We start from the raw sequence: 25043 nt of genomic DNA on the forward strand, positions 1-25043 counted from the left end.
AGTTCCAGCAAATCATTTATATTCTTTTTTAAGCTGTTTATTCTTGTTAGCATTTCATCTAACCCTTTTTCAGTGTTCTTAGTTTCTTTGCGTTGGATTAGAACATGTTCTTTTAGCTCAGAGAAGTTTGTTAGTACTCATCTTCTGAAGCCTGTTTCTGTCAGTGCATCAGACTCATTCTCCATCCAGCTCTGTTCCTTTGTTGGTGAGGAGTTGTGATCCCTTGGAGGAGGAGAAGCATTCTGGTTTTGGATGTTTTCATCCGTTTTAGACTGGTTTCTTTCATTCTTCTCGGATTTATCTACCTGTGGTCTTTGTAGTTGGTGACTTTCGGATGAGGTCTCTGAGTGGACGTCCTTTTGTTGATGTAGAAGCTATTTCTGTTTTTTGGTTTTTCTTTTAGCAGTCAGGCCCCTCTGCTGCATGACTGTTGGAGGTCAACCCCAGACCCTGCTTGCCTGGGGATCACCCGTACAGGCTGCAGAACAGTATGGGCTGCTTCTGGTTTCCTCTTCTGTTGTCTTTGTCCCAGAAGGGTACCTGCCAGATATCAGCCTCAGTTCTCCTTTATGGGGTGTCTGTTTGGATATATGGGGTCCGGGGAGCTGCTTGAGGAGACTGTCTGTCCCTTATAGGACCTCAAGTGCTGTGCTGGGAGCTCCGTTGTTCAGTTCAGAGCTGCTGGGCAGGTACGTTGAAGTTTGCTGCAGTGGAACTCATAACCGCCTCTTTTCCCAGGTGCTCTGTCCTGGGAAGGTGGGGCTTTGTTTATAAGTTCCTGTGGTGCTGCTCCCTTTTTTCAGAGGTGCCCTGCCCAGCAAGGTCTTTCAGCAGAGGTATTGCTGAGCTGTCATGTGCTCTGCCCAGCTGCTGTTTGAACTTCCTCATGGTTTTGTTTACAGAGGTACCGTTAGAACTGCCTTGGTAATGGATGTCTACGTCAGTAATCGCGGACTGCCTTGGTAATGACGGAGTGCCTAAGTAGTGGTGGATTGCCTCAGTAATGGCAGATGCCCTTCCCCCCACCAAGCTGGACCATTCTGGGTCCAGCTGCACTTGCTGTGAAACTCTCAATCCAGAGTTTTTAAGATTTCTGGCCTTTGTGGGGGTGGGACCCGCCAAGCCAGATTACTTGGCTCCCTGTTTCAGCCCCTTCTTTTTGAGTTGAATGGGCAGCTCTGTCTCCCAGGCATTCCAGGTGCCAGTTGAAATGGCCGCCCAGATTTGTGTGAGGTTTTGTGTGGACACCCACAGCACTGGCTGAAACAGTCATGCTGGAAACTCATGGCACTGTTTGGCCTGGGAATCTTCTGGTCTGTGGGCAGTAAAAACTTGTTTGGAAATGCGGTGATCACTCACCCTCAGCGTTGTTCTCACTGGGAACTGTACTCCAGAGCTGTTCCCATTTGGCCATGTTGGCTCTCTCAGGATATGCATTTTAGACAGCTAAATGGCTTGACCTGACATTGCTTTTATAGAAGCACACTGTTGTTTTGTATTGTTGACTTTTTGGAGTTCTTTAGCAAACAATTTTTCTTTGAGACAGAGTCTTGCTGTGTCACCCAAGCTAGAGTACAGTGGTGCAATCTTGGCTCACAGCAACCTCTGCCTTCCAGGTTCAAGTGATTCTTGTGTCTCAGCTTCCTGAGTAGCTGAGATTATAGGCACATGCCACGACGCCTGGCTAATTTTTGTATTTTTACTACAGACAGCGTTTTACCATGTTGGCCAGGCTGGTCTCGAACTTCTGAGCTCAGTTGATCTGTCCACCTTGGCCTCCCAAAATGCTGGGATTATAGACATGAGCCACTGTGCCCAGCCTATTTTTAATTTCTAAATTGAAATGAACAAAATTGAATTTTGCTAAAAGTATTTTAGATACCTTGAAATAACTAATATTTTAGTGATTAAAGATTATTATTATAACTTTTTATTTCTCAAAATATGTAGGAAATAATTGAGTAGTATATTTAAATAATCTGTAGAACAAAGTTTGTAATTTATATTTTGGTGGGAGAGAGAAACCAGACTAATTTTACCCCCTTAACTTCAGAAAGCATACTTGTTCAAATGTTTATAAATCATTTATAATTTGTCTACACTTTAGAAAAAAACTTTCTACATTCTCTATTTTAGGCTGTTAACTCTCAAGAGGATAAAGGTTGTTTCAGAAATCAAATCATCCATATTAATAAATACTTAAAATGCTTTCTGAAACCAGTAAATATAAACTGGGCACTCAGTGAACTCATTTATTGATTCTTAATAAATATTCACAGATAATATTAAGTTATTAAATGTATAATTATTACTGGATTTACTAAATCTAAATTGTGAAATTGAAATTAATTAAAATCTTACTGTAAATGCCAAAATGTTGTTTCTTTGACAGATCTTTCCTGACAACGCAGTCCAAAATAGAATCTAGTTTATTCTTTTTCAGTTTATACTGTCTTTTTCTGCTCACTATAATCACCATGATTTATAATTCTATGTTTGTTTAATTGTGTCATGTGTATTTCTTTTACTAGCTCATAAATTGTAGGAGAACTGGTCAGCCTCAGCTATCTGCAGCGCCTGTCACAATGTAAATTTTAAATGAAGGAACATAAATAAGTTGTATTTCTGCAATTTTGGATGTTGGTATAGTGGAAGGAGTATCACTCTGAAGGTCAAGGGGTTGTAGTTCTCTCTTCTCCATGAATATTCTTTATGTGCCACTTCTACCATCTGTGAAATGAGAGATGGGAAGGGGGACCTCGAGGAAATGGTATTAGATGATCATTATTAGTCTTGCCAGCATATTCTTGTACGGTTTTATGAAAGTTATAATTGCATTTTAGACCATAATAACCAAACATAAATATTAATATATTTATTTTTTTTTATTTAAGTGGTACATGATCAGCATTGTCCACATTTACAATCGATGGAGGAACAGTGAAATTCGGTGTTATGTTAATGGACAACTGGTATCTTATGGTGATATGGCTTGGCATGTTAACACAAATGATGTAAGTCTTTATTTTTCTGTCTGTGTTTTAATGTGTTTGAGAGTGTGATCTGTCTTTACAATATGAATTGAATAATAAAATAGTTTGGTAGAAACTTAAAACTTTGAAAGTTTATTCTTTTTATTAAATGACCCTTTCATTATTAAAGTTAGTATAAGAAAGCTGCTGGCCGGGCGCGGTGGCTTACGCCTGTAATCCCAGTACTTTGGGAGGCCGAGGCGGGCGGATCACGAGGTCAAAAGATCGAGACCATCCTGGTCAACATGGTGAAACCCCGTCTCTACTAAAACTACGAAAAATCAGCTGGGCATGGTGGAGCGTCCCTGTAATCCCAGCTACTCAGGAGGCTGAGGCAGGAGAATTGCCTGAACCCAGGAGGCGGAGGTTGCGGTGAGCCGAGATCGCGCCATTGCACTCCAGCCTGGGTAACAAGAGCGANCCAGGAGGCGGAGGTTGCGGTGAGCCGAGATCGCGCCATTGCACTCCAGCCTGGGTAACAAGAGCGAAGCTCTGTCTCAAAAAAAAAAAAAAAAAAAAAAAGAAAGCTGCTAAAAGACATGATTAGTGATAGAAAAATAGGAACATTTGGCCAGAGTTTTCAATTTTTTAGATCAAAAACCATGAATCCAGTATTCTGTTTTTTTCCAGCATTAATCGCTAAAAAATGTGGTTTACCCCTTATTTAGATATGGAAGGAAGACCCCAAAGAGAAATATAACATATAGTCACTACTATTAATTACATAGTGTTACATACTATGGAGGAAAAAAATAAGTGGGGTTACAGAAAATGTAGGTGTAAGGAAGGGAGAGGCCAGATGGTCCAGAGATGATTTCGGTAGGAGTTGAGCAAGCAAGGTATGTGGGTAACTTATTCTATTCAGTGGGAACAGTGAATGCAAAGGCTTTGAGGCAGAATAGGAAGTTCAAGGAAAAGGCAGTCAATTGGTCTGGCGCAGAGGGAGGAAGAGGCAGAATAATATTCAGAGATGAGGTTAGGCAGAAATCATTCTGGCCTTTGTAAGCTAAGCTTGAGCTTTCACAACTTACTCAGCTTAAAAAATCCTTGGAAGATTTTGAGCAGACAAGTGATATGTGCTTATATCTTAAAAGTATCATTCCGCCTGCAGTATTGATAATATTATGAAGGGAAATTACAGAAGCAGGAAGATCACTTAAATGGCGTACTGCAATGAAACAAAGAGATAATATTTGTTTCTACCAGTATGTTAGTGGTGGAACAGGTGACATAGTTGGATTCTAGATAGAGGACCTCTAGAATTAAAGCCTCAAAGGTCCTTACCGTTTCTCTACTTTGGACTTTCAATTGTCTACATTCTGGCCCATCAGAGCCAAAGTGAAAGGTTTGTTTTAATGCTAAAGTACCTCCAAGCTCAGTAAGATACAACTGTTTAAGCATACCTGATTTTTGTTAGAACTTACCTCTTAAAAACATTCATTTCTCAGTTTTGTTTGCATCTCTTTAGGCTTTCATCTCCCAAAGGGCAGGTATTGCTTATCTTGTCTTACTTTCTTTTTACTAGCACTGTGTGTGTGGTTCATAATTTGTCCCCTGGATTGGGGCTTGGCAGACTACAGCTGACCAAATCTGACCCTCCCCCTGTTGCTGATTTTGTGTAAGCTGGGGCTAATTATCTTGCCTTTTAATTTTTAAAGTTTTTTTTTTTTTTTTTAAGACACAAAATCAAAGAAGAATGGGACAGTAACCAGGTGGGGCTGGCAAAGTTTAAAATACTTTCTGTCTGTCCCTTTACAGGAAAAGTTGTTTTTTTCTGCCCTGGAAACTTATAGTTGAGCCACAACCAATAAATATTTAATAGAATGTTGTTTTCAGGATTAGAATCCACAGATGAAATTCTGCTTACTATCTTCTTCTCTCCAGAGGAGATCTCTCCAGAGTCTTTTTATTATAGAGTGAAAGAAATCCCAGTGGTCTTCTTGACTCATAAATCATAAGACAGTATCTTGAAAAGAAAAGATGTAGATTTTTCAATTATTTGTAATAGTGCTCTAAGAAGTGGAGAATCCTAGATAATAACACATACATACATACTTTACATAAAGTTCCTATACTTTTAATTAAATATTGAGTATTTAATGACGTTAATTTTTTTCTGTCTTTTTACCCCATCCACAATTTTTTTTTGTTACTTTATCGAAGTACCAAAGGCATTTCTTACATATATAATTCTTGCTCATTCGTTCTAAGGTGTGAAATAGCCTGTGGGGATAGGGGAAGGGAACTGAGCCATGATTGCTTTCCCTGGTGTGGGGGGTGGGGTATAAGAAATAGAGATAGGAGAGATCTTGTTAAGCTTTTGGGTTCTTCAGTGCTGAACTCCTCATGTGGAAAGCATTGTACCATCTGCTTTAAGCAGCAGATTTTAGTGTTATTGTTTATTTGATTCTGTATAATTCCTACTGATATATGAGAAGGAATTGATTTTCTTTGTGTCTTTTACTTACTGGAGAAATACAGGAATAGATTCATAATTTCAAATATAAAGTAGGATGAAAAAATTAGAGCCTTTGTGTTCATGATTGAATTGTAGAACAGTTATTCCCTTGATTCAGATCAATCTCTAGAGTTTTAAAATTAGTTTAACTTTTGTAAATAAATAATTATAAGCTCTTTTGCCTTCAACTATAATATTTGAAAAGTGATAAGCTGAAGATTGAGTAGGCGGTTATTGTTTATGTTTGCTTAAACATAAATGTAAAACATGTAACTGATCGGTTTTCACAAAAAGCTTGACTGGCATTTGTTATTTAAATAATAAAGTCTTAATTGATGCTTTCTTCTGTTATTATTGTTACATTTTAAGTTATTCATGATAATGAAGGCTTATTTAGGGATTTCAACCTTTTTGTCATTAAAAATAATGCATTTGATTTTTTTATAACTTTTAAAAATAGAGCTATGACAAGTGCTTTCTTGGATCATCAGAAACTGCTGATGCAAATAGGGTATTCTGTGGTCAACTCGGTGCCGTGTATGTGTTCAGTGAAGCACTCAACCCAGCACAGATATTTGCAATTCATCAATTAGGACCTGGATATAAGGTAGTAATAATTGTAATTTTATAAATTCTATGGAGAGTTTTTGATGTAAAACATGGTATAATATAATTTTTAGTGAAAATATTTCTTCAGTATGGTTTAAGAATCATTTCTATTATTTGGAATGTAGTCAGTTTTTATTGTATGTTTCTTTTGGATTTAAATATGCTTTTTTCTCAACTATTTTCTCTTTATAACCTTTTTTATTCTTCAGCATATTTTCTAATATGATGGCATGCCTTTGTTAACAATTCTGAAATAATCTTATAAAACTATTTTGCATAATGTATTTGAAATACAAAATTTTGATATATATATTACATAGTGAACATAATAAAAAACATGTTAATATTACTGGTAACTTGGAGAGAAGAGTTAAAGATTTAGAAGGAAACTAAGATAATATTGCATGGGCCTGAAATTATTCAATTTTACCTTGTATTTTTGCTTTAATTGCAGTAAGTGAGGAAGTAGGTACAGTTGTGAGTATACTCATTTAGCGAAACTAATTATTTAATATAATTTATCATATTATTTGTGTTTTTTAAACTTTACAAACGAAGACTTTAGGTAAGGTATAGCAGGCACATATGTGAGTTAGTTTTAAATGTGGAGGACACCTGGCCAGAGGAATACATAAGGGTTTTATTTAAATCACATTGGGAATTGTGAAGTCTCAAACTACTTGGAACTGAAAGAGAATTACAAATTATAGTCAAAGTGTTTATAATTCTGAAGGAGTACCTGTCTTGTATGGAAGTGCTGTTTTTTGTTAAACTCAATTTAAATAATTAATGTGAAAATTGTGTATGGAAAGTGAGTAGTCAACATTAAAAAATATTCCCTTTTGCTTTTGTATTTTTGCATTGATATTTCTCTTCTTATGTCATATACATATAAAGAGAGAAAAAGAGAGGCAGAGAGAGAGAAAGTTTGATTTTACCCATATTGCAAGATCTTTTTGTTCTCAGTGACTTTAATAACCATAATAATACTGAATCATTATGCTATTATTTTTATGTCAAGGTAACAATACTTGCTGTCATATATTTTCCATATCATTTTTTTTACTAGCTCTAGAAATGTTGTTTTTGTATAGCTACTTTTTCTTTCATGGGTGTTTTTGTTGGGTTTGCATACTGGTTCTGCCATTGTTGATCTTGCATAGGAATATTTTTGTAATTCACATTTTGTATTAATATGCTGCCTGCTTTTCTTTCCTATTTCTTTGAGTTGTTTCATAAAATACTTGAAGTGTCTTTTTTAAGCTCTAATAGAATGATATTAAATAGAGTGACAAATGAATTATAAAAAGGTAGAATATAATAAAATACAAATGTGTAAATCATAAATACAATATGATTGCTAATGTGAAATTTCAGAATTGATGGGAGCTTCCTGGCAGCATCAAGGAAAAGGACTATTCAGCAATTTTGTAATTCTTCTATTCATAAAGGAGCAAACCTTGTCCTGAATAACTTTGCAAACTCTGCAGTATTCTTTTCACATCTTCCTTGTCACATTCTTGTATAACAACAGTGATAATGAGCAGTAACCTTGTCATCGTGTATACAAATAACTCATATGACACAGTGTATCTTTAGTGTCTTAACACGCAGTAGAGTACCTAAACTCAGAACTTTTAAGAGATACACTTGCCAATTTGGGCATTACATCAGAGCATTTTGTTAAGTTTTGAAAGTTCTCAGCTTTGTTGAGAACTAACAACTTTCCTTGTTAGTGGGGGTTGATGATAATTCCACAGGTACATGCATATTCTCAATTTGTAAATATTGTAAATACAATTGCTACCATGACAGGCTTCAGCAAAAATTTTTTATATTAAGTTTTCTTTAGAAATTCAGAGAATATAGGGAAGGAGGAATGCAAAATTGTGTTCTGAGGAGAAAAGCTGAGTTTTTCACACATTATAGTCTCAATTATCTTGGTAAAGTTACTTTCTGTAAGTGAAGGGGTAGAGGGCTTACGGCGTGGAGAATATAATAATTAGTGGACATTTGGATAAATCACAAATGGAATTTAAATCACTTAGTGTTGTATAATAACATAGTATTTATATTTATTGCCTTAAGTTACATGAAACTTTCTTTCATTGTAATGGTCAGACAATATTTATGATTCTCAGCTTAGTATGGATGGCATGTCAACATAATGGGGGTTCTAAATTAATAAAATAAGTTAATTCTGCCTTCAAATAATGTCATCAATCTATGTATTCAATGGAGCCCATCACAGATGATTTTGACTCTTGGTCCCTGGAGTGTTAGGTAATTTTTCTTCTGTGGAATGTTTGGTTTTGAGCATTGCAGCTTATCAGTAAATATTCTGTACCTGATTATTTTCTGGAAACAGTGAATAACTTAGAATATCACTTATTAACTTAATAAGCCATTCAGTTTGGAAAATAAAATACAGAATACAGAAAAATATTTAAAATACAGAAAGTGTCACTGTAGATTTGTCTAGTATAGTAAAATTTACTATCAGATAAGTTTACATGGATATCTGTTTGGGATTCTTTAATATCTTCAAGATTATAAAACCTTGTGTATCAGGTGGCTCTTTGATATAAGCTTGCAAATCAGATTTTAACAAAGTTTTATATTTTATAATTATTACTATTTTCTCATTGTTATGTTAACCCTATGTGGCAAGCAGTTAGTCTCCATTGCCAGATATTTGAAAATTTAGCTTTGAGTTCTCTCCTTCACTTATGAAAATGATAGCATAATGGTTTTTATAATTTACTATATCATAATAAACTTTTAATTAATAAGAGAAAAAGCATAACACCACTCCCAAAATTAAGAATCACTTTAGAGGATTTCCAATAGTTGCATGAAGGGGTGAGTTCCTAACAAACTGATCTTCTTACAGATAACCATTTGTAAACTCTGCACATAATACAGATAACATCTATCTGAGGGTTACGGCAGGCAGGCTTTAGAAGGTGGCCAAAATGTGAAACAGTCAGTCTGCCCCTGGACTGATATCCCCATTTTTTTCTTTGATAGGAAACTTTCTGTCCAGAAAAGTTAGGGTCAGATGCTCTGGGGCAACCAGTACTGTATGGATATTGATGGGTAACCTCAGAAAAGAGACAGCCTGAAAGGGTTCTGAATTGCACATTTCAAAAAACTCAGTCCAGATCGCTGGCTCACCCCTGATACCATGTATGATTATGGCAAACTGATAATAGATTATAAGTTAGGTTTCAAAACTGAGCTGAAATCCGAAACATCACACACAGGAGGCATGAGAGTCTATAATTGTATCTAAACAAGTAGAATCATCCTGTAATACAGAAATTTCAATACATTTCAAAACAATATTGTCTCTCCAGAGTAATAGTCCCACTATTTAGCATATAAAACAAAAGTACTTGTTCTGAAAACAGTCAGGGAAATGTGACTCATTCTCAAGGGAAGAGAAAATCATCATATACCAACTCTAAGATAACCCACATGTTGGAAATATCACATGTGGTCCATTATAACTAGTCAGGTAGAGTAAAATTTACTTATAATGAATTAAAAGATAGAAAGTATCAGCTATGAAATACAACAAAATCAGACGGCAATTCTAGAAGGGAAAAATGTATCAGAATTAAAAATAAGCTTTATGGGCTTATCAGCAGAATTAATATAATAGAGAAGTAAATGAACTTGAATATAGATTGATAGAAACTTTGAAAAGCGTTATGAAAGATTGGGGTAAAAAATAGAATCCAAGAGATATACGGGCAATTTTGAAATGTCTAATAAGCACAGTATAAGAGAAAGAGCCAGAAAAAATATTTGAATAAATGATGATAGAAAACTTCTCAGATTTGGTAAAAGGCTTACGTTTGTAGATTGAAGAAACTCTGAAAACTCCAACCAAAATAAATTCAAAGAGAACCAAAGTAGGCACATTACAGTCAAAGTGTGGAAAACCAAAGATAAAGAAAACATCTTGAAAGCAGGCAGAGGAAAACTAGACATTGATAAGGGAACAATAATTTGAATATCTATACACATCTCCTCAGAAAGCGTGGAAGCTATAGAGGTGGAACAAAATTCTTAAAGCTCTGAAAGGAAGAAAAAAATCTACTAATCTAGCATTCTTTATCCAGCAAAAATATTCTTTAGGTCTTTTGAAAGAAAATTAAGAAATTTGTTGTTACTTGACTGTCATTACTGAAGAAGAAAACCTGTATCATTAGGATTATATAAATGTAACACATATGACAACTTAACAGAAAGATTTGGGGAGAGGCTATAAATACACTTATGTAGTTGAAAGTTCCTGTATTGTACGTGTCTTGATAGAATGATGTTGACTACAATTCAATGGCTGAAACAAAATTAACAAAGTCAAAATTTCATATTTTTTCTTGAATGTTAGGTAAATATGTATCGAATATTTCATTTACCCACAGCATATGCTATATACCTGTCTTTCAAATTAAAGATAACAAAGGCTCAATTGAAAGGAGAAACAAAATAAATCAATTCGAGCTACTATAGATAAGGTAAACTAAATACAAATAAATAGCCTTCACTAATTGATCTGTTCATTCTTTCATTAAACAGTTGGGCATTGTTCTGTCTGCTAGGGATATAACTAACAATTAAATGAAACCAACAAAAATCCCTGCCTGTATTTTGGGGAATTCGGTTGTGCAGCATCATGGGAGAAGACAGATAACGAAAGAAAAATATTGTGTATATGGTGATAAGAGCTATGAGACACGCAAAGTAGGTAAAAAAGAGGGAAGAGCTTTAAGGGCAAATGCCAGAGCAAGAATAAAGGCCATTAGTAGACGCTTACTTCACAGATTAAAGAACACTATGAGTATGTTTTCCTGTGACTGGCACAGAAGGAACAAGGGGAGAGTCAAAGAAGATTAATTCAGAGAGCAACTATATGCTTTCAGAGGATTGTTAGGACTTTGTTTTTGCTCGAGTGAGAGGGACAGCCATTGAAAAGTTTTGAGTGTCCTGGTCTGATACCAATTTTAGAAGGATCACTCTGGTTACTGTGGCAAATAAGGGGAAAAGGTGGGAATAGGGGACTGGTTAGGGAGCTGTTGCAGTTATTTAGTGAAGAGTTCTGGAGAGTGTTGAAACTCAATTAGATTTTTGATAAAGCATATCTAAAATATCTACAACTCTCAAAGGTCAGCTTTCAGATATACTTTGGAGGTAGTGCCAGTAGGATTTTCTGTCACTGGGAATATGGGGCAAGGGAGCAAGAGAGGACCTGGAGGAGCAAGTAACCCCATGAATTTTAGCTTGAACAACTGAGCTGATTGAGTTGTCATTTACTGAGATGGGGAAGGCTATGAAGAAATAAATTTTGGCAGAGAAGATCAAGAATTTGGTTATGGACATAGGTTATGGGCATAGTTGTTTGAGATGCCTGTTAGACATCTAAATGGAATAATGAAATAAGTCTGGAGTTCAGAGGCGACATCTAGCTCGGAGATAGGAATTTGGCATTGGCAGGATATGGACAGGATTTAAAGGTAAATGACTGGATTTAGGTACCAATGAAGTGTGTTCAAAGAAAACATAACTGAGAAATGAGTACTTGGGAAAGCCAGTGTTTGTAGGTTGAAGAGATACAGAAAAACCAGCAAAGGCAAATGACAAGGAGAGCAAGGAATAAGGGAAAAAAAAGCAGGAGAGTGTGGTGTTTTAACTTGCCTACTTGAAGTTAAATCTCCTTTCCTCTACATTGAGGATACTAATTGTCAAGTACACCCAGGATAATAGACTACAAATTCCCATAATCATACATAAAGAACAGTCTCAATAACAATACCAATAATGCCCAATTGTTATAGTTACTGAAAGCAATTAATTTGTTTTTGCATATGTTCTTTTCATTCTCCCTCTTGCCATTTTTGAAATAGTTGAGGTATGTTATAAGGTGAATTCTGTTTCCCTAAAATTCTAACCCTCAGCAGCCTGTAATGTGACTGTTTTTGGAGATAGGGTCTTTAAAGAGGTTATTAAGATTAAGTGAGGTCATTTTGGTTATTGGGCCCTATTGCAATATAACTAGTATCCTTATAGAGAGGAGGAAAGTAGGACACAGACACACACAAAGGGAAGACCATGTGAAGACACAGGGAAGAGAAGGAGAGAATCTGCAGAAGAAAACCTTGCTAACACCCATATATCAGACTTACAGCTCCAGAACTGTGAGAAAATAAACTTTTGTTTAAGCCATCAAGACTCTGTTCTTTGTCATGGCAGACCCAGCAAACAAAGTATTACCTACTTTGTGAGCGCATACAGTTATTACATACCATTCTCTCAACTCTTATTTAGTCATAGCTCTATAAGTACCTGTGTGTTTAAGGCTTATAATATTTCCTTATATTGATGCGTTTTGTCTGTCTGTGTTTTAGTTCTTTCTGTAGTAGATTCCTCAGGAAGAGTTCATGGAAATAGTATTTCTTGATAAATGCATTTTGATACTAGTTTGTAAGGAGACTTTATGCTTCAAAGTCATTTTGCCTGGCTATAAAGTCCCTGACTTACCTTTTCTTTCTTTGTATGTCTTAAATATGCTACTAATTTTTCTCTGGCATGAAGTATTGGTATTGAAAGCCTGTTTACAGTGTAATATCTTCTCTGTTACAAGGCACTTAGTCTGGTTAGATGTTCAAAGGATTTTTTTCCCTTTTTCCTTGAATTAGTACTTTTGCTAGATATGTCTTGGTGGTGGTTATTCTGAGTTAACTTTTCAGGTATGGTGTGCACTTTCATATGTAGTTTGTATCTTTTCATATTTTAAGAAATTGTTCTTATACTGTACTTTTAGAGTTTCTATTTCCTTGTTTTGATTATCTTCTCCAGAGACTTGACTATGCATGTTTATTTACTTTGCTTATCTTTAATATGTCTCTTAAATCACTTATCTTATTTCACTTTCTGTTAAATCTTTATCTCCTTTATTTCGCTCTCATTTTAAAAGTTAAAAGTAACATAAAATTTACAGTAAAGCTACACGCACCATGCCAATCAGTTTTTTTTTTTCCTGAGCCATGAGAGTAACTACTAACATGATGCTCCATCAATCCTGAATATTATGTTCCTCCAAACAGAAACATTCTTTTACATAATTATTGTGTAGTATAAAATCAAGAGGTTAGCGTAGATGTGTTACTACCATTTAATTCTCAGACTCCATTAAAATTTTGCTAATTGTTACATAATGTCTTTTATAGTGAAAAGATTCAGTTTACTGCATTATGATGAATCAAACAGTTTCTCAGTCTTCCCTTCATTTTCCATATGGATGCCCTCTTTGCCTGAGGCAGGTGTTGGCTCCTTTTCTGGCTACCTCCCACCCCCTCATGAATGCCTTCTTAACCCTTCCTCAGTTCTAACACAATACACTAAGCGAGGCTATTGAACTGATGCTTTCCCCATCCTTCTGCAGCCCCAGGTGTCTTTACCTCCTGCTGAGCAGCCCTCTTATTCAGATGCTACCCTCTCTCTAGAACTCTTCCATCCGGGCTCACTCCCTTAGGCAGTGTGCTCCCTGTCCTGCTGGTGTGCCTTCCCTAGCCTGGTTGCTTTCCTTTGTGCATGTTCTCTCATCTTCCTCGGACTACAACAACCTGAGCCAGATACCCCCCAAGCCTTCACCATGAAGGTGCCGCCCTCTGCCTGCCCAGGCTCCTACATGCCAAGCCACATACCAAATTAATGATTTTCAGCTCTCACTCTAGATCCACCTGTCTCCCATGGTTTGCCATCTTCTCTCAGGCAGATGCCTTCACATCCTTCTCTGTGTAGGGATACACAGAGAAATGTTTAGTGTACATAACCTTCCTTACCTCTCACCTACTCAGAAACTTCATGTCAAGGCATAGCTCACTTGCCTCATCCTTGTTTCAGATGATGCTTATCACTTTGTTAGAATTCTGACATTATTAACTGGGCAGCTCTCCTACCTACCCTTCCTACCCTTCTTATGCTCTGATATCCTGCAACAAATTGCACTATGTTGTTAGCTGTAGGTTTTTTACAGATGCTCTTTTCAGTAGATAGAAGTTCTGTTTTACTCCTAGCTTGTTCAGTGCTTTCTATCATAAAAAGTGTTAGATTCTGTCAAATATGTTCTGTGTGTCTGTTGAGATATTAACATGTTAATCAGTCTAGGTATAGGCTTGTTAGTAGTGTTGATCTTTTCAAAGAACTGGCTTTTGATTTCCTTGTGTTTTCACAGTTGTTTTCTTATTCTTTATTTCATTAAGTTCTTCATAATTCTTTTTATTTTTTTCTTTCTGTATGTTTTATGCTTCGTTTGCTTTTTGCTTCCAGGGTCATACGATGGGAGGTTTGATTGTTGATTTGAAGTCTTCTTTTTTAATACAAACATTTACAGGTATAAATTTCTAAATGCCTTAACTGCTTATATTTTGGTATTTGTGCCTTTATTCATCTCAAAGTATTCTGTAATTTCTCTTTTGATTATTTCTTCTTTGACACGTTGGTTATTTAGGAATGTGTTTATCTCCACATATTTGTGAATTCCTCAAATTCCTTTATATAACTGATTACTAATATTCCAGTTTGGACAGATAATAAACTTTGTATTATATCTGTCTTTATAAATTTATTCAGGTTTGTTTTGTGACCTGAGTTTGATCTATCCAGGAGAACGTTTCGTGTGTACTTGTTTTTGGAAAGAGGGTCTCTCCTGTCACCTAAGCTGGAGTGCAGTGGTACATTCCTAGCACACTATAGCCTTAGACTTCTGGGTTCAAATGGCCCTCCTGCCTCAGCTTCCTGAGTAGCTAGGACTATCGGCACAAGCCACTGTGCCTAATTTTTAAATTTTTGTAGAAACAAGGCCTTGCTGTGTTGCCTAGGTTAGTTTTGAACTCCTGGCCTCAAGTGATCCTCCTACTTTAGCCTCCCAAAGTGTTGGGATTATAGGCATGAGCCACTGATCCCAGCTATGTGTACTTTAGAAGAATGCGTATTCTGCTGTTTTTGGGTGGTGTGTTCTAGAGATTCCTGTTAGTTTCATTTGGTTTTTGTTCAAATCTTCAGTTTCCTCCTTGATATTATGAATGGAAAGTTGAGTCCTGAAGTGCCCAATTATTATTGTTAACTTGTCTATTTCTCCCCTTTATTTCTTCAGATGTTTCTTCAAGTATTTTAATGCTCTGTGTTAAGTGCACATATGTTTACAATTGCTGTATCCTCCTGATGGATTGTCCTTTTTATCATTATCCAATGTCTTTTTAATATATAGTAGTATATCTTGTTTTAAAGTCTATTTTGTATGATATTAACACAGCCATTCCAGCTTTCTTGTGGTTTCTTGATATTTTTCACATTTTATTTACTTTAAATATGTTTTTATCTTTAAGCATTCTGTAAACAGTATGTTATTGAATCTCATTTTATTACCCAATCTGACAGTCTCTGCCTTTTGAATTGATTGGTTATTTCATTCATCTTTAATGTGATTATTGATATCTGCCATTTTGCTTTTTGTTAGCTCGGTGTCTCATGTTCTATTTATTCCTTTATTTCTTTGTTACTGGTTTCTTTGGATTATGTGCTTATTTTCTTATGTAGCATTTTCAATTTTAAAATAATTTTTTTTCATTTAAAATATTTCCTTAGTGATTGCATTAGGCTTACCATGTACATATTAAATCATGGGAATCAGCTTCAGATTTATACTAACTTCATTCTAGTAAGTTATATAAGTGTTACTTCTATATAGCTCTATTTGTTTTCTCTGGTTTTTTTGTGATATTATTGTTATACATGTAATATCTGTATATGTTACAAACCCAACATGACATTATTATAATTATTACTTCATACAATTGTGCCTTTTAAAGAAGCTGAGAAAAGAAAGGACATACAGTATATGTTTATAGATTTTGTTATATTAATCTTCTGATTTATCATTTATGAATCTCTTGTTTCTGTAGATTCAGTTACCACTGGAGTTATTTCATTAGCTTAGTACAACTTTGCTTCCACCACCTTCTTTGTTATGCTGAAGTGGTCCATTTTGAAAAGCATGCATCATACTGTACTTATTTGAGTGTAATTAGGCACAAAATATTCATACCTTCTTTTCTTCTTTTAAAATAATTATAACAGTTTTATTGAAGTGTAATTTACATACCATACAACTCATTAATTTTAAGTGTAGAAGTCAATTTTTGATAAGCTTACAGAGTTGTGTGGACGCCACTACAATTTAATTTTAGAACATTTCTATTACCCCAGAAGGATCCCACCTGCCTATTTGCAATCACTCCTCATTCTCATCCCTGTCTTATTCATATAGTTTTTATATAATAATTCTTCTGAAAAACCTTCTGAAAGAAATAATGTAATAAATATTCATATTTATATAATAATATACTTTCATATACAACTCTTTTCTTTTTAAATTTTTTTAGAGTCAGGATCTCCCTCTGTCACCAAGGCAGGAATGCCGTGGCATGATCCTGGCTCAATGTGGCCTCAAAATCCTGGGCTCAGTGAACCTTCTGCCTCAGCCTCCTGAGTAGCTGGGATGACAGACGTGTGACACATGCTTGGCTAATTTTTAATTGGTAGAGATGGGGTCTCTCTCTGTGTTGCCCAGGCTGATGGAAAACTCCCTGGCCTCTTGAAGTGCTGAGATTACAGATGTTAGCCATTCTGCATATCCACCTTTATATTTCATTTTAAAGACATAGAAATAACCTAATACTACAAATGAGGGAAGATAAGAAAATTATCTTTATTTAGTGGATTCTATGTTTATAGTTATTTTAATTACATTACACAGTTTTTAAACCTGAAGGTGTTAGATTCAATTAATTATTATATGAACTTATTTTCCTCCTACAAGACAGAATAGAGTGTGGTCTTTTTATCATGGACTCAGATAAACTAAGACCAATGTTTTTCCAAATAAGAATAGGTTTTATTAAACGTCTTACATTTCCACAACATGATTTTAATCCTTTTAGGAGAATATATTAAAACTTGTTAATTCCAATGTAAGCAGTATGAAAAAATGAAAGCAAGAGTTTTGTTCTAGACAATGGGATGTACAAATGTTTCAGCAGTGGTAAAATGTAGATACAGAAAGCTGATTTCAGTGTTTAACAACATACCTTGCAGTAATTTAATTCAGTCACTGTTTTTTTAAATGCAGGTATGCTGAGTTCTTAAGCATTATAGTGATAACACTACCCTCCTCATTCAAACAAAGAATAATCAATGAGATACTTCAGATACAGCATACACAAATTTTTAATTATGCATACTGCTCTTGTACATGCCTTATAATAATGGTTTGCATCATTTTGTATTAGATAGTGTCTACAGTATCTAATACACATTAGTCCAGATACACACACACACTATACAATACACATAGTGTGTATACAATACAATACACACTAGTCCAGAAGGAATATCTGACATGTTTCCCTGCACAGTGTTAAAATGTTTGAATTAAATTTTAAAATATAGTGATTTTCGATAAAAATTCAGATTTTATGTTTCTCTTGAAAAATATGGAAGAACTAGCAACACTGAACAGTTCATTTGAGTTTTTGAGTTGAGGAGTAGGGGCCACTTTTAGAAAGGACATACATTCTCTAGTTTGAGGAAGTTCCCATCTGGCCCAGTTCACTTATATGCATATCTTGTATATGTATCTGTGTGCTTCCCATAAGAACTTGAGTTTGGGGCATTTGATTCGACCTCATTATAACATTAGAGTAAGAAAATTGGAGACACATCAGCTAAATGATTTCCTAAGCATCAAAAAGATAGTGACAGGGTCAGATTATAAGATGATTTCACTGTTGATACATTGAATATGGACTATAAATCAGAAGACTTAGAATTACATGCTGGCCCTTTCCTTTCTACATCTTAATTTCTATAACATTCAGTTTTTAGAGTTATAAAGTAAAGTAATAAAAATCCTGATATTGTGATTATTGCAAAGGCTAAATATTATTTATCATTATTAGATTCATACCTGCAAAGCAGTTTTAGCCAAGTCTAACAATACTTTTCTTGTTGCAGCTGGCTTATGTTTAGATACTGTCTTTCATAAAAAGTAATAACATGTATTAACGAACTTCTGAGTTTAGTACATATATTGTGATATTATTGTTGAGTAGCATTGGTATTTTATAGGTTGACTGACTTTTTAGTAAAGATATGAATATATTTGCATGTTAATTTTTTTACAACCTCAGATGATATTCATTTTTCTCTATAAGTAATTCATGTGCCAGGCACTGTTTATTTACATAAATACTTTTTAAAGTGTTAACAAGAAAAATTAAACTTATGCTATGATATATTCAGGTAAATCCTATTTATATATAATATCAGGTTTGATTTTTTTTTCTAATGAAATTATTTTGCCAGTAATAAAAAACTTAACATTAGAAAGTGAATAACCTGAGTATCTGTATTAGCATAATAAAACTGAACTCTCATTGAATTGAAGTGAGAATAACTGAGTAATACCACTGAATAGTCCCTGACACATGAAAGGTACAGAAGTAGTTTGTAAATGTTTCTCTGCTTTAAAACTTTTGAGTATTAATTATTGCTTTTCCAAAGAGTGTTTACCTTAGTTTTATTTTTTCAGAGTACCTTCAAGTTTAAATCTGAGAGTGATATTCATTTGGCAGAACATCATAAACAGGTTTTGTATGATGGGAAACTTGCAAGTAGCATTGCCTTTACATATAATGCTAAGGCCACTGATGCTCAGCTCTGCCTGGAATCATCACCAAAAGAAAATGCATCAATTTTTGTTCATTCTCCACATGCTCTAATGCTCCAGGTGAGTGAATTGTCGCTTTGTTTTCATGTTCTTGTCAGCATTTGGCAGTATCTTTATTTATCAAATATTGCTCATGTATAAATCTGTGATTTTTTTTTCTTATTTCGCTTTTGCAGTTTAAGTGAAACTTTAAACATCTATCTTTTCTGTAGCAATATACTTAACGCTGGCCTTGTCTCCTTAGTAGGAAATCAGTCATGTCTATTATCTTATATGTTCTTTGAAATAAAATCAATTAACTGAGTTAGTTGTTAGATAAAAAACATACTTTGCTTTAAGAATGTATTACTGATATTCTCCAACATTAAAATTACTTGTCTGTAAATTCATCAATGGTATTTCTGATTTTAAAATAATGTGTGCTTTTAACTTTATATTTTTAGTGTAAAAATGTTTCAGCCTAAGGTTTGAAATTTAAAAGTGATTTGCAAAGATATTCATTTTTGTCTTATGTGTGTATAAAAATTATAATTGAAGGCTTAAAAATGTCCAACTATATTATTTAATTCTCTTATAAAGGTATTTGGAACAAGGAAATAGTGATGAAAATATTCTATAGAAGTTTAATTAAACATTTTTGTTTTTGAACGTAGGATGTGAAAGCTATAGTAACACATTCAATTCATAGTGCAATTCATTCAATTGGAGGGATTCAAGTGCTTTTTCCACTTTTTGCCCAATTGGATAATCGGCAACTCAATGACAGTCAGGTGGAAACAACTGTCTGGTAAGCTTTCTTTGCGTGTACAATTGCTGATATTTTCTATACACTTAGATTATGTTTGATGTACTCAATGCTGTGTAAATGTATTACATTATTTGGTTCTGTCTTTAAAGTGCTAGTAAAAGGTTTTTAGAACTAATACAGATAGATATTAACATAATAAATGAAGCAACCCTTGACATCTAGGTTGTTAGATCATAAAGAAATACCTTTCTTAATAATAAATAGAAAATTATTACCAAATATAGCATAGTGAGTATAACATGTAGTTGAGGGGAAAATATTAATCCTGACCTTATCCTTTGCAAATATTCATGGTTTGGATTGGCCATAAAACCCTGTCAGGTTGAAGAAAATTACTAGGGTAAAATTATTCACAAGAATAATATTTATTAGCAACTACATAATTTATATCTTAAAGTGGCATTATTTTATAGTGTTTTTGTCATGGCATAAGGCTAGCATAATATTAACTTACATCAGCCCTTACTTATATATACTTTATGTCTGAGGACCCAAATCTAACCATTGGCAAATCCATGTTTATGTAAATAGTAAATCTCTTCTAATGAGTGTGATGTCATGTGCATTTTTTATAGTTTCTCTTTCATTAAAAAAAAAAGTTACATGCCAGACTCTAATTTAATGTTATATCTTAGAGTTATGTATATAAGAATTTGAAAATGAATTGTAGTAACTATTTTGACTACATACACTGCCATGCTTGGGGATTTTAATGGACAAGTTATATAGATAAGCATTAATTTTTATTACAAAAGTAATAGTAGTGCTTTGTTAGTATATATACATATACATGAGCTCTTTCATGGGTTATTCAATTTTGAATTGATGACAAATCTAGTGAATGAAAGTATGAGAAAAATTTAAGGTATAATGAAATGTAATACATGATTTTTCTCATAATTATTATCTAAATTAGCTATTAATAAAATTCCATTTAATGTTTCTAATAGTATTCTTTCTGTTTTTGGAACATCTTTTTATAAAGTGTAAATCTAAATATAGATTTGAAATTTGTACATTTATAACATTCACCTCCCATTTATGGGTCTTGCTTTCTTTTATATCAATGTAGTGTAAAGATTGGAGTTTTGAAAGTAAAAAGCTTTGAAGTGAAAAGGAATCCTGAGGTTATGTCCTGCCGTGATACTGTTTCGCTTGTGAGATCTTAAATAATCTAAATGGAAGGCAAATCAGCTTAGTGGAAAAATTGAACTTTAAATTTCAGTCCTGTATTTCAATTCAAAATGTTTTGCTATTTATCAACTCAGTGAACTAGGACACATTATGATCAGTAATTTAAAATCTAGTCAGTACTATGAAAAGAAGTTGTAGATGAAGTAGCCAGTAGAAAAATTCATGTATAATTTAAATATTTCTTGTGAAATAATATAAAATACATATATTATCAAATGTTATTGCTAGAACCATATGTAACAGGTTATCTTGTTTATTCATTCAAGACACATGGTTACTTTTTACTGTCTTTCTTCAAAGCTCATTTAATATTTATATTACATTTTGGTATATAAATTGTATTTAGTTCATCATGGAGATAAAAGACAGTGCGAGGAGTAAGCATACCTATTTTCATTTTGATTTTAGTTCTTTTATATCATTCATTCTACCTTTTCCCTGTGTTAACTAATTCTAACTTTTTCAGTGATGTGTATGATGTCTTCAGTTTATTTATTTACTTTGTATTTGAGTTGGAGTCTTACTCTGTTGCCCAGACTGGAGTGCAGTGATGTGATCTCTTGGCTCACTGCAACCTCTGCTTCCTGGATTCTCCTGCGTTAGTCTCCCAAGTAGCTGGGATTTCAGACATCCGCCACCATGCTCAGCTAATTTTTGTATTTTTAGTAGAGACAGGGTTTCACCACGTTGGCCAGGTTGGTCTCAAACTCCTGACCTCAAATAATTCACCTGCCTCGGCCTCCCAAATTGCTGAGATTACAGGCATGAGCCACTATGTCTGGTCCTGTTTATAGTTGAGCCAATAAGTAGAAAATGTACAATAAGAAAAATGCTACTCTTCTCTTTAAATATAACACATACTCAATTCCAGTCTACCCTGTGATTTAGATATGTGCTATTTTGAATTCTTATCTATTACTTTTTCATAATTTCAATATCCTTAATATCTGAGATTGCTCTTTGGTACAGAAAATTGTGTGAATTTTTGATACAGTCTTTTGTTATTTAATGTTTTATAGGGGACCGTTATAGAAAAGTATGTGCATCAGTGAAATACTCTTTCATTTTGCAAGCTGTTAAGTGAGATTTCTCCCTCTGTTTGAAAAATACAGATTCATGGCTATTCAGGGGTTGTAGAATTTTATGTTTTATGGCTATATCATCAGTTCATATAGATGAATAGGACCTTGAAATAGGATTTATTATCTTTTTGTTAGTCAATAATAAATCGTTCTAGATGAAGGATAATCAATTTGAAGTATTTAAATCTTCCAAAGAAAATTTAATGCACTTTTTTTGGAAACCTGTTTGCATAATAAATGGATGATTGAAAGTTACAGTACTGTCTAATTTTTAATTACATTTTTTGAGAAATGGAGCTAAGCTCTATATAAGGTACTTCTCTGCCCTCTGTGTTTCAAGCTGAAGCATTTTATCTTCCACATACTTTTCTCTACTAAGTAGTACCTTTTAATGAAACTTTTCAGTGTTTCTGTAAGCCTTACCTCTGTTGGCACTACTACACTGTTTTTATTAACTTTGATGAGTTTTTACTTTATATCGGGGATTTAGAATTAAAAAAAAAAATTACTGGCTAGGGGTGGTGGCTCATGCCTGTAATCCCAGCACTTTGGGAGGCTGAAACCAGTTAATTGCTAGAGTCCAGAATTTCGAGACCAGCCTGGACAACATGACAAAACCCCATTGCTACAAAAAAATAGAAAAAATTAGCCAGGCATGGTGGCATGTGCCTGTAGCCCTATCTACTGGGGAGGCCGAAGTGGGAGGTTCACTTTAACCCAAGAGGCAGAGTTTGCCGTCAGCTGTGATCATGCTGTTGCTCCCCAGCCTGGGTAACAGAGTAAGACACTGAATCACAAAAACCCCCAAAATTATTGAAGGAATAATCTTATTTTCTGGAGTTTTCAAGGATGGCTTTACTTTTTGCTGGATAACTTTTGTGGCTTTTTAAATTATGAAGGCCACTTATTATAGTTATTATTTATGTGGACTTTCAAGTCAGACAAACTTGGGTTCAAATCTTGAATTTAGTATTTATTACTAGTTTGACTTTGTGTATGTGATTAATTTTTTGAGCATAACTCAATCCCTGAAGTATCATAGCTTTTGAATTTTGTGTCTGAATTGACTCAAGAAATTGAATAGAAATTTATTTTCCTTTGAATTGGATGATTATATACATTGAGTACATATCATTCTTATTGAGTACATATATCTTTGTATTGAGTACATACTATTTTTACATTGTTAGTTTTTTAAGAACATGGGTAATTATATAGGCGGTACAAAATAAAACCTTCCTCATTGTGTGACCTAAGACAACTTTGCTTTGAAAAGAATTTATGTCTTCTGGAACAAGGTATAAATTGAGTTGTGTATATTAAACAATTAAAAATACACAAAGAGAATAGTTTCATTAGAGACCAGTGTGATACACTGCATAAGTGTTCTTTTGGTGGAACACAAATTTGGGCTCAAATCCCTGTCCTGTTTTACACTATCTGATGTTAGGTGATGGGATGTTCATGGGTGTGTAGTAGTGGTATATGACATTTATTGAATATTTACTATGTGCTAGTCACTTATTTTTGAAAAATAAGTTTTACTCTGTATGTTTAAGGAATACAACATGATGTTATGGGATACATACAGATAGTAAAAAGGTTACTATAGTGAAACAAATTAACATGTCTGTCATCTCACATATTTATCTATGTTTGGGGGGAAGGAAGCAGCTATAATATACTTATTATAAATCACATAAAATATAATTTTGTGACCTATAGTCCTCATGTTGTACATTATATGTAGTAGGTTCCCTGGTACTTTATTTCCTCTGACCTACATCTCCCCACTTCCAAGTCCTGCTGCCCTTTTCCCTGATAGCCACTGTTTTGTTTTTTTAATTTCTGTGTACTTGAATTTTGTCAGTCATGTTTTCTCATCTAATTATCTGCTGATGAAGAAGAGAAAAATTGAATAACTTGTTCAAGATCACAGAGACATAAGTGGCAGAACCAGGGCCCTAATCCTGAAAGCCTGACTCTAGAGCCCTTACCCGCTGTGGACCACTCTGAGAATCACTCTTGCATGCTGTATAGTGATTTTAATAAGTGCCAACTTTATCTGATTGTAATATGAATTAAAATAAGACATGTAAACTATCTATCATAGTGCCTGGTACATAGTTGTCATTTATTGGGTTTTCTTTTTAATTTCTTCCATGAGTAGTAGTCTATTAGTTAGATGCAATTTTTAAATTAAAACTTATTTTTAATGTTATTATAAATATGATAATTTTTATAATGTAAAAATCTCAAGTAATAATTTAAATTCTCTTAAGTATATGAATATTTTTCTAGGAAAAGTGTTTTTTTAAATTACAATTAATACAGTTTGTTTGCTAGAATTTCATATCTTACATGTAAGATATGAAAATGCTTAGAGAATCCCATAAAGCATTTATGTCAACAATCTTATATTAACAGTCCTCTTGTAGTGTGAATATTTATGACTCTGTTTGTTTAGTGAACTTAAATCACAATTTTTTTCTCAATATTATCTTGCTAATTAATCAGTTATTCTAGTAATTAATGTGAATTTTACAGCCACTTTAATAATTAAGCAACCCCTTAATAATTAAATATGTCATCCTAATGTTCTTATTAGTACTATTGTAATATGTAAAGCAACAGAATTACCTGGAAAATTTAAATATTTCAGTGTCTACCTGCCTTAACCAGATTTCCTTATACACTTAGAAGTGACACGAAAATCCTTTTTCTGACCATATTTCCTGATTTTTAGTTCAGAAAAATGTCTATTTTATATATATATATATATATATATATATATATATATATAGTGTTAAAATTTTATTACGTACTCAATCCAACTTAATCTGACTTAAAAAATAATATTTGATTCTTTTAATAGGCAAAATAATTAAAATTAGTACCTGTTTATAATATTGTTTCTCTTACGGAGGTGGTGGTTCTTATATATAGAATATAATTATTAATTTAGTTGCTAAAAACATTTAAAATATTTGTATCAGGCTATAGTTTACATAGTTATATTTACTTCAGACTTTTCAGAAAGAATATACCACTAACATGTCTT

At 33.8% G+C, this 25043-nt stretch overlaps 1 protein-coding gene across 9 annotated transcripts in view; it reads left to right on the forward strand.

Annotated features, from left to right (window-relative positions):
- The window catches only part of NBEA (neurobeachin), a 707023-nt gene that overhangs the window by 112247 nt on the left and 569733 nt on the right, over positions 1 to 25043 (forward strand). For all 9 annotated transcript variants that reach the window (XM_017537954.2, XM_037741813.1, XM_017537951.2 and 6 more), the window contains exons 7-10: positions 2895 to 3014; positions 5951 to 6097; positions 18761 to 18958; positions 19552 to 19685. In XM_017537954.2, coding sequence (XP_017393443.1) covers positions 2895 to 3014; positions 5951 to 6097; positions 18761 to 18958; positions 19552 to 19685 — 599 coding nt within the window. The remainder of the gene's footprint in view (positions 1 to 2894; positions 3015 to 5950; positions 6098 to 18760; positions 18959 to 19551; positions 19686 to 25043) is intronic.

Source organism: Cebus imitator, unplaced genomic scaffold (assembly GCF_001604975.1).
Source record: "Cebus imitator isolate Cc_AM_T3 unplaced genomic scaffold, Cebus_imitator-1.0 Scaffold108, whole genome shotgun sequence".
Lineage (NCBI taxonomy): Eukaryota > Metazoa > Chordata > Mammalia > Primates > Cebidae > Cebus > Cebus imitator.